This window comes from Dicentrarchus labrax, unplaced genomic scaffold (assembly GCF_905237075.1).
Source record: "Dicentrarchus labrax unplaced genomic scaffold, dlabrax2021, whole genome shotgun sequence".
Classification (NCBI taxonomy): domain Eukaryota; kingdom Metazoa; phylum Chordata; class Actinopteri; family Moronidae; genus Dicentrarchus; species Dicentrarchus labrax.
Window position 1 is genome coordinate 21,536,980 of NW_026136701.1, and position 16,080 is coordinate 21,553,059.

The 16,080-nt window shown below is 38.8% G+C and overlaps 2 protein-coding genes and 3 non-coding genes across 5 annotated transcripts; all 5 read right to left on the reverse strand.

Moving 5' to 3' along the window:
• Positions 1–1,315: 1,315 nt before the first annotated feature.
• acadm (acyl-CoA dehydrogenase medium chain) lies at positions 1,316–7,716 on the reverse strand. The gene is made up of 12 exons (XM_051422626.1): positions 7,602–7,716; positions 6,212–6,317; positions 5,824–5,921; positions 5,608–5,677; positions 5,290–5,390; positions 4,839–4,919; positions 4,451–4,581; positions 4,068–4,176; positions 3,493–3,633; positions 3,010–3,105; positions 2,581–2,829; positions 1,316–2,494 (listed from the first exon to the last, which is right to left on the reverse strand). The coding sequence occupies exons 1-12, from the start codon at positions 7,620–7,622 to the stop codon at positions 2,423–2,425; spliced, it is 1,275 nt and encodes a 424-aa protein (XP_051278586.1). The 5' UTR covers positions 7,623–7,716; the 3' UTR covers positions 1,316–2,422.
• A 4,779-nt stretch (positions 7,717–12,495) lies between these two features.
• On the reverse strand, positions 12,496–15,884 carry rps8a (ribosomal protein S8a). Its single transcript, XM_051424302.1, has 6 exons — positions 15,791–15,884; positions 14,723–14,829; positions 14,345–14,444; positions 13,926–14,101; positions 13,355–13,484; positions 12,496–12,650 (listed from the first exon to the last, which is right to left on the reverse strand). The coding sequence occupies exons 1-6, from the start codon at positions 15,792–15,794 to the stop codon at positions 12,541–12,543; spliced, it is 627 nt and encodes a 208-aa protein (XP_051280262.1). The 5' UTR covers positions 15,795–15,884; the 3' UTR covers positions 12,496–12,540.
• Positions 12,943–13,010, reverse strand: LOC127370967 (small nucleolar RNA SNORD38). Its single transcript, XR_007886325.1, has one exon. It is a non-coding gene; the product is annotated as a small nucleolar RNA SNORD38 (small nucleolar RNA).
• Positions 13,597–13,664, reverse strand: LOC127370951 (small nucleolar RNA SNORD38). Its single transcript, XR_007886319.1, has one exon. It is a non-coding gene; the product is annotated as a small nucleolar RNA SNORD38 (small nucleolar RNA).
• LOC127370973 (small nucleolar RNA SNORD46) lies at positions 14,571–14,677 on the reverse strand. Its single transcript, XR_007886326.1, has one exon. It is a non-coding gene; the product is annotated as a small nucleolar RNA SNORD46 (small nucleolar RNA).
• Positions 15,885–16,080: the final 196 nt, after the last annotated feature.

A 16,080-nucleotide genomic window follows, 5' to 3' on the forward strand; every position in this document is an offset into this window, starting at 1 on the left:
TTTTAGCAAAATATCATATTCACAAAATTATTTGGCCTAAAAGATAACCCCCCTTTTATATCATATTAGATTTGACAACTATTGAAAATAGTTAAACAAAATTAGCAAACTATTATTTAGACATTTCAGATTTACTCCAATTGTATAGCAGACCCTGAAGGTTTCTTGCATTTGTTTCTTTTGTTACAATCTTCTTACAATGAAATGCTTGGTATTGAATGCACCAAGCATTCTGACAGTATGATTGAATGTCTATTTTCTCAATAAAGTTTTGTTCTTCTACTGAAGCTGTACGGCTGTGCAGACTGTATACTGCGAGGCACAATGCTGACCTCCACAGTCAACAACACTTACTGCAAACCAACTCTACTTGTAATCTTAAAGTAAAACACGTGCACAAATAATGTGGAAGTCTCAAATGTGCATTCAGCTTTGTAATGCGGGGTTTATACACTGCAACCCTACTATAATATCAGAGTCAACTGGGCGGGCTCAGCAGTTTATACAGGCCACAGAGCTTAACTGTACCACGCAGTGTACTCGTGTGGAAGAATCTGCAGTCATACTCTTATTTATTGAGGTTTTTCCTTTAATGTATTACACGTCTGTGTTTATTTTTCAGACGGTACCACTGATAACACTTCTGACATAATCAATGAGACAAATCTAAACTAAGTAATTTCTAAGATGGCTTTCTAGTTTTATAAAATCTGATTTGTTAATTTCTAACCTTATCCTGTGGGATCCACCGGCTTTTAAGAATATGTATTGCTCCTTTTTCTTATTATTTGATGCTTTCATATTTGATGTTAGTGAATATCCATCTCTATTGTGTGTGTGTGTGAGTTTCAGTGGCTGCGCTGTTTTGGGGCTACAATCTTGTTTAAAGGTCACCAAAACTCTCGCCGACCGTTGCAACATGTCACACATTTGTTGTACCCGTCATGTTTCCTTGAAACAGGTGAATAACCTGAACGGACGACTGCTGGACTGGGGGGGGTTGGGGGGTTTAGTTTGACAGGTGGATAGTTAGACCGGGATGGTGTGGGAGGACGAGGACGAGGGTTAGGTAAAAGCCTGAACTCTGTAAGTAACCACAAAATAACAAAGACAAAAGAAGACCGTGTCTATCAGAGGGTGTTTGTCTAAAATATTTTAAGTTGACTCGTATTTCAGATGCTTTGTATTAATCTTTCTTGTATGATTTTGCCTCGACTCAGGTCGGACTCATCTCTTAAGTCTTTAAATCCAGTCTACACAAACTGTTTGAACAGAACATTCATTCATTATGTCCATAAAAAAACAACAACAAAAACATGATGAGTTCTTGATTTAATGGAATAATTTAATATCATTATGTCACAGGTGTTGTCAACGAGTGAAAGGTGTGAGACAGCTGAACCACAGCTCACATTATTACATCCGTACTCTCTGCCGATGGCTCTTTATATTTGATAATGGGTAATAATGTAGAACGGACAGCAACTGTTAAGGATGTAATTTGGCAAATCAGACAGAAAACTATTTTCAGACAACATGCATTTTTTTTTTTACATAGTTAATTCATTAGAGACACATTCCTATTTCTAATCCATCTGGTGAGAAATGGATTTGTACAGATCAAAATTAAATTGCTTTTACAATATGAAAACACTGCACTGCTCAACAGGGGTAGCCAAACACTGCAAGTACGTCACTTTTGGTATGACATCATAGGCAGAAAAAAGGCCAAAACACACCAGCGTTTCATTTGATGCCCGCCAATTGTTGCCCCAAGCACAGATTTGAAGAACCAATCTCCAGAGCTATGGTTCGCCAGGCAATGTATTTTTTTTTGTCACTATAATTTGTAACCTCAGGCACGACGACGCAGGAAACAGGACAGTGGCGTGAAATCAGGGCGCCCGTTCGGTGCCGGTGTGTTTTAGCCTTAAGGCTGAAGGTCCGTCTGAATCATCTGAATCTAGCCGACCAAAAAAACTAAAGTGATGGTTTGTTTTTAGGCTGCCTTTTAAGTTGGTTCTCATTTTAACAAGGTTAATGCTAAATAAATGCAGTATTTTTTGTAATGTTGTGTATTTTACATCATATATAGAGTGGAGTTTGTATCTGGCTGCAGTTATTCACAATCTGCAGAAGCCTTGCAGGACATAATCTGATGATCTTACTTCACAGAGTCACACAGTAAGGCCACAGTTCTGAGCTGCATTTGGGAAACGGGACAGGTTCTGTAGACGGGTTTTGATGATGTTCATTCAGTTTGGAGAAGTACGAAAAAGCAAGGCAGGATAAACTGATGTTAAGGCAAAGATTTTACAACTATATCCTGAGTGTAAGCAAGCAGATCTATTTCAAAGAACACGTGTTTGTATAGAAAAGTTACAAAGTATATTTGAATGCAGACAAATCAGGCGTGCAGAGATCACTTCTTGTATCTTCCCAGGTGTTCTCTGGCAATAATGAGTCTTTGGATCTGAGCTGTGCCCTCGTAGATCTACAAAGGAAAAAAAATAAAATCAGAAAATTAAGTTTTACCAAATAACTGCTATCGACGATTAAGTGCACAACATCATCCCCCACCTGGTAGATCTTGGCGTCCCTCATCAGCTTCTCAACGGGGTATTCGCTGTTGAAACCGTTTCCTCCAAATACCTGAACAGCGTCAGTGGCCACCTGATTAGCAATGTCGCCAGCGAAGGCCTTGGCGATGGAGGCGTAATAGGTGTTTCTGCGGCCCTGGTCCACTTCCCAGGCAGAGCGCTGGTACGCCATCCTGGCCAGCTCCACCTTCATCGCCATCTCTGCGAGGAGGAAGGACACGGCCTGGTGCTGTGAAAGAGGAGAAGACAGATGAGCCTGTTAATTCTGTACTCATCGTTATATTTTTAACACTGTACAGCTGTGTTGTGACGGTATTTCCACTGTTTTAAAAACAGATTTCTACAGTAAATTCTGTAATCCGTTGAACTTAAAACGGGGTACATCATAGTCTATAAAAAGTGAACAAACCTCAGCAATAACTTTGCCAAAAGTCTTCCTCTCAAGTGCGTAAGTGGTAGCTTCATCAAGTGCTCTCTGTGCCAGGCCCGTTGCTCCTGCTGCCACCTGTATTGCATCAGTTACATTAGTAAACATCATCTTCAGTGACAAATGCATTTAAAAACAGTATTTAAGTATTTAATTTACAAAGTTTAAAAGCTGAAAGTTATTTGGCAGTAGCAATAGAATATCAGGTATTGGGTAGTGGAGGCTATGTCTAAGTTTTTATGTCCTCACATACTAAAGTTGCATTGTCTTCTGCATGAAGACACTCTCCCTAAAAGTGGTTGTTTTTTTCAGATTTTTGTACTTGTACTTTTGTACTAATGCATTTATAAAAAAGAAAAAAAAAAAAGAAAAGAAAAATCTGAGAAACACAAATAAATTCCTGTTTTCTTCTAAACCATCTTTGGAGTAACACAAGAGGCATTCAGTTACAGTTAGAAGACTTACTGGTGGCCTAGTGTTGTCGAAGGCACCCATGGCAATTTTGAAGCCAGCTCCCTCTGTGATCAGGACGTTCTCCTTCGGTATTCTCACATCCTCGAAGGTGATGCCTCTGGTATCAGAGCACCTCTGGCCCATGTTCATCTCCTACAAGCACAAAACAAACACAAGGACATATTTTACAGTATTATACTGTAAGTAGTGCTCAATACAAAATCCACAGTTTAACTAACAATTAATGAGTCCTTGTGTCAACAAAAAAATCTTCATATTGATCCAAGTGTATTAAACAAACAAAGGCATACAATACAGGTTCATAAATGTAATCGGTATTGATACATTTCTCTAAAGGGCCTGGGACAATGGGATGTCCTTAATTTTGAGGCAGGGGGAGCTCTGTATATGGTGTAATACAGAGAGATTTACCTGGTGACCATAGGCTTAATTAGAATTGTGTACAGTCTTTTGGCAAGGGCTTGAGTGTAAAAGACGTTCATTTAAATGTAGAACTCTCACACTCTACCTTTAAGACAAACCAGTTAGAGAAAAAAAAAAAAAAAAGCAATTCAGCCTCATCGTACCTTCCTTCCTATTTGAATTCCTGGAGTGTCAGCTTCCACAATGAAGCCAGTAAAAGCTTTGCCAGCTGGACATTTAGGATCTGGGTTAGAGCGGGCCAAGAGGAAGTACCTAGGAATAAGAATATAAAAGTTCAAATAACCTTCAGAACAGTTGACAGATGTTTCTGTATTCAGAGACTTTAAGGATATGTAGTACACACCCACACACACACGTTTCCACGTTATAAGATACAATTAGCTAAAACTAATGCAGTCTCAAACAACAGCCCAGCAATAAAGCCTCCCTCCATAAAATGTTATATTGTTCAGTTTTTAATTAAAGTGTGAGTGATATTTTTCAACATTCTTCGAGTACATTAAGAGCAGTGGTACCGAGTACACACCAGTTAGCTTTTCCACCATTGGTGATCCACATCTTCTGCCCGTTAACAACGTACTCATCACCCATCTTCACAGCTCGCGTCTTGATACCGGACACATCGGAGCCCGCCCCGGGCTCTGTGACGCAGTACGCCTGTCGAAAACAAACCACACTGTCGGTTACAGCATCTGCTCAGATGCAAGATAGAGCAGTTCCTTTTTTCATTGTTGATACTGGAGTCAGCACAGTAGTAAAGTAGTACTATGATGATGGGCTTACATTACTTCCTTCATGAGAGGCTTTGTTGAAAATAAACTTGCACAGAGCAAGATAATCTTATTGTAAACAGTGCAGAAACGTACTTTAAACTATATATAATGCCCTTCTAAAAAGGGCACATATGTACTTACACACATAAGAGGCTCTTCTGTCATCCTTCCCAGGTATTTACTCTTCTGTGCATCACTGCCAGCTAAAATGACAGGCATTTGCTGTGTGGGAGAAACAGATATAAGTTAATTCCAACTGAGATACAATCACTGTTATTAATCCTTGTTATGACTCATCTGGTGTTTAAACCAAAATACTCTGACAGTTTGGCAATACTGATTATAGAAAATTATATTTATAATATTCAGTAGCAGCAGTGCTCTGAACCCCCAATCCACAACTCTGTCTCAACTGAAGTTTGACTGAGCAGCATTCTGCCATTAGTGGACTGTTAGAAGTTGCAAGTTGAAAAGCTAAGAAGCCTTTGAACGCTACTGCCATACGAGCAGAAGCTTCAGCAACATGCACAGCACAGAAAACGTTATACGTATGGTGGATCCCAACAACAATTTGAATAAAATTACAACTTACGCCCAGAGAGTTTGCTTCGATAGCAGTCTGTACTCCCGTGCATCCATAAGCCAACTCTTCTGTGATAAGGCAGTTGTCAAAGATAGACAAGCCCATTCCACCTGAACACAAAAGGGACACACATAACAGGGTTTCTCGCAGTGTTTTCCAAAAGAAATCCGGCAACTTGCCAATAACATACATTAAAACGTATAGACTCCAATCAGCCTAATGCCGTGTATAGGCCTATGTTGTAGCCACAATCCTCAAACTAAATAGATGTGAGACAAGTTTCAAATATGGCGGGTAAGTTTTAAATCAAGCAAGAAAACAACATACCATATTCCTGTGGAATGTGGCCATTCATCAGACCAAGCTCCCATGCTTTCTTGATGATTGGGACAGGATACTGCAAAATGACAGGACATCTAACAGTTATTCAAACTTATTTTTTAAAACATAACGTGGAAACAGCTTTAATGCTAGTAAACTATCAAGTCAAGTCATATTTAATCTTACATACACAATCACTGCACAGCCCAATCTTATACTCACTTCACCAGTCCTGTCATAAGTGGCTGCAGCAGGGACGATCTCTTCACGTGCAAACTTCCTCGCCAGCTGCTGGAACTCCTTCTGCTGATCTGTCAGCTCTGCGGGTGAAAGCAGGAAAAAGACCCAGGATGAAGTGATTTTAAGGGTAATGATGAGGGACAAAATCCAGAATCCTTGTTCTGAATTCAGCTGAAGATAATAAGGGGGTTCAGCAGTCTGAAGTCAGTATTTCCAAAGTTACATTCTTTTAGTACAAATTTCTCTCAAAGAAAAGAAAGTGTTAAATACATACAAACAAGGGATATTAGCATATACAAAGACTGTAACTTTGAAAGTTATATTATATATAAATATAAATATACACACACATGTTTTACATCCTACTCACCAAATGAGTAGCCAGTTGCTGAGCCGCTGTGAGATGCTTCAACACTGGCTGCAGCAGCACTGGAGCCCTGCAACCGGATCCCGGACCGCACAGTGGCTCTGAGCACCTGCGTGTGGAGGGGGGAAAATCAGCAACATAAAACAAAGTTAACCTTAAACAGGGGAAGCTCCACACCTTTATACAGTCTTAAGTAAAAACTTAGTAAAGCCTTAGTTAGCCCCCAGGTTACTGCTGTTCATTGTGTATTATCACCATTACAGTCGAGCCACAGAGCTAAGAGTCCGTTTGCCTGAAAAAGAAATAGCTACAGAGATTTCCTAAATTTAACATTTACAGCTGTTCTCAAGTGAAAGTATTTCCAGAATCTTAAGAGGGTATTTCAACCATCTGGATTGAAAATATTCTGCTGCACGATGAAAAAGACGAAAGATTTCTCAAGGTGCAACCGTTTCCTATCCAGCCATCAGAAAATTACATGATCGCTCTTTTTGTACTGTGAGGGGAATTTAGACAGTGTGGAGGCAGTGACTGAGAAGAGGGTGAGAGGGAAGCTGAAAGACATCGTGGAAAACCCCTCTCATCCTCTCTACATTGAGCCGAGGCAGCTCAGGAACCCTTTCAACCACAGACAGATTCAGCCCCGAGCCTCAAAGGCAGACTCATTTGGTACCATCAGTCATCTGACTCCACAAAGCCACAGCACCTCCCACCTGCACTGAGAAAGACAGTTTAACTTTAATCTGCTATGCACAACTGTAACATGTACATTATACACCGTTTAACATATGTTTTGCACACCATATTCCACTTGCAATTGCATTTAATGTGTATATTTTCTATTATATCTTTATTATATTTCCCTCTTCTCTACCCCTTGTGCTGCTGTGCCAAACCTGAATGTCACCAATAATGGATCAATAAAGGAAATAAAGCTTTTTGTATCTTAATAAAAACAAAAATGGATATTGCATATATTGATTTTGATCATTTATTGTGCAGCCCTACTATTAAACCGACAGCACAAATGAAGTAAGCAACCCCTAACCCGGGTTAAAGCTATCTTAAGAGTGTTTACCTTCACGTTAGCTCTAGCTGTACGTGGTTAAAAAGGTAACCAGCTGGATAATTACGTTTGTGCCAGGTGGTTAAGCGCTTAGACTCGACTATAAGATAATGACAACACATTAGGAGCCACAAACTGGAGCTCGGTGTTCCTGAATAATAAAGAAACCAGAACCTGGTTGCTAACGTTAAAGCTAAGCTAACTGTTAGCCCGTGGCGTAAGTTGAGCCAAAGTTGTTTGAATTTAAACGAAGAAGACGTTTGTCAGGAGGTAAGCAGATTATTAATCAATAAAAAAAACTCTTAAAAACACATTAAACTCTCTCACCTTGTTGAACATCATAGCCATAACCCCAGTGTTGACGTGCTGTATAAACACACAGAGCTAAAGTGACCCCTACCTTTGTCCCACATATGCACCTTCTCAGCCAATCACAGCAGCGGGAATTCATCACGTGACACATCTCGGCATCCGGGAAACGACTTTTGCCCCAGTTAGTTACCCAACCTGAAACCTGTGTGTCATAATACCCCCGCTGCTGCCAGCACTGGGCTTTATACCCCTTAATGCTGTATGTGTATTAGTGTTTTATGATGTAATTTATGCTTATAAATCAAAATATGTGCGGATATTTAACGCAGGTTGTGATTGTTATAACTATTGATTATCCATAGATGCACCATATTTAAAATATCCACAATAATGGTGTGTTTTCAGTGAGTAATCAATCAATCAACTTTTATTTCCAGACTCAAGGTCCAATAAATACACATACCAATACAAACAACAGCACATACACAAACAACAACAGGACAATTAAAAAAGGCAATGATACCAGTGTTTCCACATGGATGACTGGTATCGCACAGTACTAAGACCAGGGTTTGACAGCAGCATAATGATGAGGTTACATGAACCATTCAATCTGCAAATAAATTTGTGCATTAGATTTCTCAACAGTGCATGGAATGTGTTGACTCCTACCCTACAAAATAGTTCACTTGCACTGCTCCACCTGGGTTTTTTAAGCAGTATACGCAAACCATCATTATAGGCAATTTGGAGCTTCTGGATGCTAGACTTTTTAAACTTGGTCCAAAAGGGGGCAGTATACAGAGGAGTACAATATGCTTTAAACAAGCTTATCTTAACTTTATCTGAGCACCAGTGGAATTGATAATGAGTAACATTAGTAATATAAACAGTGTAAAAATACTCCATTAGTCCTACATTTAGACTTACAATTGAGTAAAAGTAGTTTTAATACAGGAAAACAGCCCCCTGTTTAATTATTATTACAAATTATATTATTGGATCATATTTATTTCTGGTGTATGAATGTGTGAGCAGCATTTTACTGTTTTTTTTTTTTTTTTTAAGAGATGCACCAATTGATCGGGGCAGTGACCAGAATCAGCCGGTTGTCTATGTGGCCATTATTGTGGCAACACCATTAACAATAGTGAGTGGAGAGTTGTGTAACTGTATCTCAATCCATGTGTATGTGATCAGATTTGTATTAAAATGTGTAAAATGATCTCGAAATTTGTGAACGTGTATTGAGATTTGTAATGTGTAGACAAATCTGTAAATGTGAAATCTGTTAATGCATGTACATAGTTTACTGAGAAAATATACATTTAATACATGATCTAACATGCATATCAAACATTTCATTATAGAATTTGCAACTATATTGAATTCTTCACATAATAAAATAGTGTACAAATAAAATTAAATATTATAAATATATAATATACTGAAAATATTATTTTCACAAAATGATTTGGCTAAATAATTATCCTCCTTTTATACTTTTATAGATACTGATTGTAAAACATACATGACAACTATTTAAAACTTAAAGCTCCAAAATCATACATAGACATTTCAAATGTATTTGACATTTATTCATATAATCATCAGTGCAAATAACAAGCGATGCAGTATAAACACAAAAAGCAACATGAGAAAGCAGCCTACTATTCTTGTTATTTAGTTGTCTTCGAATGAGGCTTAACATTCACAGTTTCTCTTTACCGTCCTTCAATATAGATAGATAGATAGATAGATAGATAGATAGATAGATACTTTATTTATTCCGAGGGAAATTCAAGTATCCAGTAGCATACAAAATACAAAACATACATTACATACATTAAACATACACTGATAGACTTGTAGTGTCTCCTAGCCTATCAGTGTCGTGTTTCTCTGTGAGGTCATAGAGAAACAGAAGAAAAGGCTGATTACAATCGAGGCGTCTCAGGCAGTGCAGGAGCTGTGTTTTCTTTGGGAATCAGTAACTCCCTTTGACACACACTTTGGGTTCAGTCACTTTCAGACCTTTTACATTCACAAAAAATCAACTCAGCACACTAAATCACAGAGAAAACCCCCAAAAGCATAATATGGCTTCTTTAATTTTCTATGTTGTGTTTATGCTTGTGAGGTTGTGTATATATTTATTAATTCATATTGTTGGAGAACAATATACATAAGGTACTCACAGTTGTACCCGAGGGCCGTACTATGAAGGGAGTTGGACCTACTCAGATTTAACTCAGGTTATCAAACTCTACACTGGTGTTAAACTGTACTACGACGGTGATTACGATGTTAGTTGAGTCGGTGCTCTGTATTTGTCCCCAGCAGAATGAACAATGATAATATCAGGAGATGAGGAGTTTAAAGGAAAGTTAACAGACTGGTCTCACTGTAGTAGAGGCCAACAATGACAGGGAGGAAGCACATTGTCAACAGAGTAAATTCACAAGTAACATTACAATGTTCATATCGTAGGTTCTCTTATTTTTCTCTTACAGACTCTTTGAACCTTGTGATACGATTGAATACGACTGTGGTAAATATCTAAGATTAAAGTGGTAAATTAATGACAAAAATATACCAGAAATTGACCCGTTAATGAATTAATTAACAGGGATTAAAGTATGGAATTAAGTATTATATGAATTTGAAACTGAAATCAGACGTGTTGCCTGAGAACTTTAAGCCCTGAATTAAAATCTTCTCTAAAGCAGTGATACTGAAGGTCTACCTGTGTGAATGTAACTCTACTATTAGAATAAATTGCACCAATCATCCTCTGGATTCCTCTGGAAATCAAGTGTTCTGTATACAGGCCCAGTTTATGTATATTTATGTAAGAATTTCTAGTATTAGTATTTTCTATCGTGAATTGCCAGCGACCGCATAAAAAGCCTCTTTGATCTTTATAACAATTAAATGGGAACATAACAAATTCATTCTGGCTCTAGAAACACGATACTGAACTCCCTCAGATGAGAATGGATATCTTTCTTAGGAGGAGAGGAGGAGGTTTATTGGGTAACATGGAGTCAACCACAAAAAGTATCATGGACAGTAAACTGCCATGTCAACACATCTCAGAGTAAAACTTATCCACCTTTAGTAGTACGAGGTAACCTGGAAGTTACACCTGGATAAGCCAGTTACCTTTAGTACAGCCCTCAGAGTATTTGGTTTGTTGTTGATCAATGTATATGACTGATTACATGAGCTATCATTCCTTGATAAAACTATTCACCCATTCCTTGTTAAAGCTAAATTTCAACTGCAGTAGTGGAAAGGGACCATTTACTATACCTCTTTTCTCTCAATGGAACATTTCAGGAGATATTCTATCATTTACTCCAATACATTTAAATTGACATGCATATAGTTATATCATTTTCTAGTTCATATATTCAACGTATGATCCTTACAGTTGTTTATAGTTTTGGCATTATGGGTATCTGACATTTAAACCTTTATTGATACTGCTGCACAGTCTCCCACAGGAAACATACAGTTCTTGTCTCATACGATCCACTGACAAGATATACTGCTGTAGACTTCACATGGGTTGACACCCCTCTGCAGTCGCTCCTGTAGCTTCGGGAAAAAAGCTACTTGATTGCTGTACGGGAAAAAACAGGAGGATAACGGCTCACTGAAATGGACTTAAGTCGTAATACAAACCTATTTTTATGTTTACTATTTTTACAGCTATTAATCTGCAGGTTTATATTTTATTTATTTCAAAGTGGGCTACTTTTTATTTGATTAATTTTCCACAAATAAGGATTCAAACAGACCTGCATACTTTATTTCAAAATCAACCTACAGATTATTTTCTTCTGTTAACATGTAAAAGAGGAAAACTTTTAAAAAAAAGTTAAAAAAAAGCACTAATTTTCTTTTTGTAGTTCTATAATTTCATAAATGCAACAAACTATATACTATAGTACTTTTATATATAACTATATAAAAAACTTTATATGCCTAATGTGTGTTAGGGGTCAATTTTTGTTTTGTTTTTGTGGCTCCAGATTTATTTTATTTGAAGGGAGAAGGGCCAAAATGGCTCTTTAGATAGTGAAGGTTGCAGACCCCTGGACAACAACCCTTTCCTTACGTGGTCCCATTTTTATCAAGTAAACTGACAGTGACATATCTTATGTGTATTTAATATCATATCCAAGTACAGAACTACTGATTAACTGTACAATTAATCCAAATAGTGAACACAATTAAAGATCATGAAATCATGGTCATGAAAGATGACCAGGTCTTCATTGTGTCCTTATGTGGAGATTAATCCCAATGTAATTTATCTTATAGAGAACTGTTTTAGACCCCTTTAAATCAAGGTTTAATGAGCCCCTGTGAAGCTCTGGCATCCCCTAGAGGGATCTGGACCCTCAGATTAGTAACAACTAGAGTAGACTACCAAAATAAAAACCTACAATAAAGTTAAAAGTAGCTGAACCTCAACCGGCTACAAATTAAACATTTTTTCTATCATTCAGTTAACTAAACCTAATCTGACCTTTAATGAATGGACACACTGAGTTCATAACTTCCATTCAAAATCTACAACTTTGACCTGTAATTTTGGATACTGCTTTTTCTTAAATCATATCTGAATCATTATGACCACTGGTCACCTGACAAGAGCACTTTGTCTGGTAGATCAGTGTACCATCAGGTCATGCTGCAGACTTCCTGGTTAAATTCACCTTCACTTTCTATATTTTGCCCTCAGCCTGATGGGAACTTGTTGCCACACCCGGCTGATCAGATTAAACACAGAACAGCAGCCCAGTCACTGGACAGCTTTGAGTTTTAATCTGAGCAAGACTAGAAATTCAATGCATCACCACCAATAAACAGAAAGAAAAGCAGCGAGAGCAGACAGTTGTGGGGCGTTTGGATTTTATTGACGTATCAAACAGCTGTACATCTATTTGCCTTTCTTGGCCTTGATCTTCCTCAGGTAGAACTCGAGCTCCTTGCCCTCCAAGATGTAGCCGTCTGCCCTGCCGCACTGGCCGGGTCTGGAGGCGATGCAAGCTGCAGGAGGAACGAGGGAAACATGATCAGTCAGAGTTGGATAAACCACCTCAAAACAAAACAGGCTGCAAGAAAAAAAAATGTTAATACACTTGACAGTTTTTGGTTCTTTCATAGCCAGGGCTTTTCATCTGACACTGGTCTAAACCTTATACTGTGGGCCCTGCTTCACCTTCTAATGTAGGGGCACCACTGAGGTATAAAGAGCTAGTGCTAATATTTAACATCCCCAAACAGGGTGAGCTCAGATATTTTGACTGGGTGAATTAACGCTGCAGCAGATGTCCGTGTCTTTCTCAGAGTCATCATTATCACCACTTGCATTCAGTAGCAGAACTGGACAAGGTATCTTCATAGAAAGACAGGGACCCGACAGCACTTAGGTGTCATGAGTAGATAATGCTCTTTAATTGTAATCTATCTATTTTGTCAAAAAGTAAATTTCACATCCCTGGAAGCCAAAGTTTCCCATGACACCTCATTGCCACAGATAATATAAGATGTGACTAAAGCTCTTCTGTGCCTTTATGTGTTAACACTTAAATTAACTGGCATCTTAGTTGCCAGTAAAATTCAGGTACATACCAGAGTATAATGGATATAGAATTTCAAAAAGAGATTCAGTAGTGATACAAGTTAGACTTCATATTGAACATCATTCCCTACAGATACCACAGTAGAAGAATACACATGTTGAGACTCACCGAGCAGTTTTCCCTGCTGGAACTGCTCCTCCAAGAGGGTGCTGATCTTGGCCGTCTTTTTACGCTCATCGTACTTCTTCTGGGTCCTCTTTGACCTCTTCTTGTTCAGGACCTCTTCCTCCTCGGGGGACTACAGAAGAGAGAGAATTGAAGTTAATTGGATGAACATGAACAGGTGAGAGCTGCTGGGCAACAGGTGAGTTGAATGTGTTAACATTGCAGCACGTATGAGAGGAAACGTCTTTCTCAGAGTCATCATTATCACCACTTTCATTCAGTAGCAGAACTGGACAAGTTATCTTCATAGAAAGACATGAAGCATATATATTCATACATTGAGACCACCTGTAGGATCAATCGTTAAGTGCCTATACAGAGTCTGTACAAAATTAAATTAAAGTTGAACTAATTTGACACCATCGTTATTCAAACCCAGCAGATCTACCAACTGAGCATGTACCTTCGAGTATAAAAAAACACTGCCTAACAAAAGTTACTGTGCTGCTGCTGCATCTACCATAACTGAAGAAATACATAAATTGTACATTCATATCCCCCCCAACCCACATACCAGCTTGGCTCCCTTCTTGCGTCCCAGAGGAGTGGCGTAGTGAGCCTCATACCACTGCCTGTAGGGAAGGCTGTCGACGATGACGATGCAGTTCTTCACCAGGGTCTTGGTTCTGACCAGCTCGTTGTTGGAGGCATTGTAGACAACATCAATGATCCTGGTCTTCCGTGTGCAGCCTGTGTGCACACAAAGATAAAGTGTCATTAGCAAATCATATTTCGCTCCCAATTTCATGTCACTTAACAGCATTGTTTGGTTAAATCTTTAAAGCTGCCACACACGTCAGCATAGGAAACGTTCTCAGAGTCGTCGTTATCAGCACTTTCATTCAGTAGCAGAACTGGACAAGGTATCTTCATAGAAAGCTGTGTGCATCATCAAAGATCGCTTAAATCTATCAATCTATAATAAAAACTTACACTCAGAGCCCCATGAGAAGTTACCAACATCCAGCCTCAGAGCACGGTACTTCTTATTACCACCACGGACCCTCACGGTGTGGATGCGACGAGGTCCAATCTAAAAAACAAACACGTTTTATATTAGTATCAACACAGTTAGTATGCCTAGGATTCCTGTTGTGTGTGTAAAGACTGCATTCTGCTTGCTCGTTGAGAAGTAAACCGTACTACGAACAGGTTTTAAAGCGTGTCAGTGTAACTATGACAAGTCCCAGCATTGGTAAGTCCAGAGCTTTGAACCAAAACGGCTCAAAAGGACATACCTAAGGTCACGTTCTCATCACCCACGCTGCATCGCATCACACGGAGCCCATTTTCAACTCCTGTTTTATTTACCTTTGTGTTTGCAGGAGGACGACCGAGCTCATACTTCCTCTTCTTGTGGTAGGGCTTGCGTTTACCGCCGGTCTTGCGGCGTTTATGCCAGTTGTCCCTGGAGATACCTGAATAAAATGGGGAGGGGAGGAGGAGAGAAACCAGGTGTTAGATAAAACTGCCAACACACAAAATCTCCAATACGAAATTATAGCCTGTGCTTGAGCAATCAGTTCTCCAAGGTAGGTTGTCCGCAATTTTATTTCGGTTTCCGCTTAAAAGAGTTTCATCACGTCACTCAAGCACAACTAAGTTTCTTTCATGATTAAATTCAAATGATGTTATAGTTAATTAGATTTAGGACTCCTAAAAACAAATCTCTAATAATATTACTACTGAATTAACAAATGCACATAGTCCTTAGACATAAAACACCTTCTCTATGTGGCGGTAAACTACTTTTTATTGTAATTTCAGGAGCTTAAACAATCAAAGCGTGGCCTTCAGGAACCAGCATGTGACTCCAGTCTCTTAAATAAGTCGTTGTTCACTTACATACAGACAAAGCTTCAACAGAATTAGTATTAAACCCACCCTAAGTGACCCAACTATCTCACATTACTCGCTGTTTTACTAAAAGTCTTTCGGTGCAGCAGCATGACACGATCCGGACCATCAGGCTAGCTGATGCTAACACAGTCTCTTCGTGATCTTTAAGCTCTTTTATAAACTATTACCCGCCACTAAAACAGCAAACAACCACGAATACACACCGGTGAAATCTCCTCAAACACTTTAAAAGCCCCACAAACAGCAAACTGTACCGTTGTCGAGCACACTTCCAACATCAGCGGCTAGCTACATGCCCACTGAGAACAGCCATCTTGGAGCACTACACATCCATCGCAAGTTTTTTTTTTTTTTTTAATCATTAAGATATCTTAAACTGCCCGTAGACCTCAAAGTTAACGCTACATCGGATCACATAACATTTAGCTACAATATGGCAAACCATTATTATAAAGTTCCTTCGATAAAACAGCAGATGGACACAGATTCTCCCTCCGACCCGAGCATGAAAACACGTACCCATTCTCAGGCGCCGGCTAGAAAGAGGACTCGCAAAGGATCATGGGGAGGTTTGAAGCCGCGTGTTATCGCGAGAATTCACGTAGTAGCGAACGGTATTTCCTCCGAGTGAGATTTGTGTGTGTGTGTGTGTGTGTGTGTGTGTGTGTGTGTGAACTTATGATTAATAATACATAAATCAATACTTTTATCGTTGAATCACACAAGTTTAATGATAATAATCATAATATTTTCTGTCCTCATGTAAGAAAAAAAAAAAACGCTTTTTATAAATATGTACGGTGGCCCTG

Bases quoted from the DNA above. Each gene is read 5' to 3' on its own strand.
- acadm (XM_051422626.1), bottom strand. From the start codon at position 7,622: ATGGCTATGATGTTCAACAAG. The intron at 6,318-7,601 runs GTGAGAGAGTTT...CTCCACACGCAG, and splicing joins TGGCTATGATGTTCAACAAG to GTGCTCAGAGCCACTGTGCG. The intron at 5,922-6,211 runs GTGAGTAGGATG...TTTCACCCGCAG, and splicing joins AGCAACTGGCTACTCATTTG to AGCTGACAGATCAGCAGAAG.
- rps8a (XM_051424302.1), bottom strand. The intron at 14,102-14,344 runs GTAAGTTTTTAT...GTGTGCACACAG, and splicing joins CTTCTCATGGGGCTCTGAGT to GCTGCACACGGAAGACCAGG. The intron at 12,651-13,354 runs GTGAGTCTCAAC...TTCCTCCTGCAG, and splicing joins CCAGCAGGGAAAACTGCTCG to CTTGCATCGCCTCCAGACCC.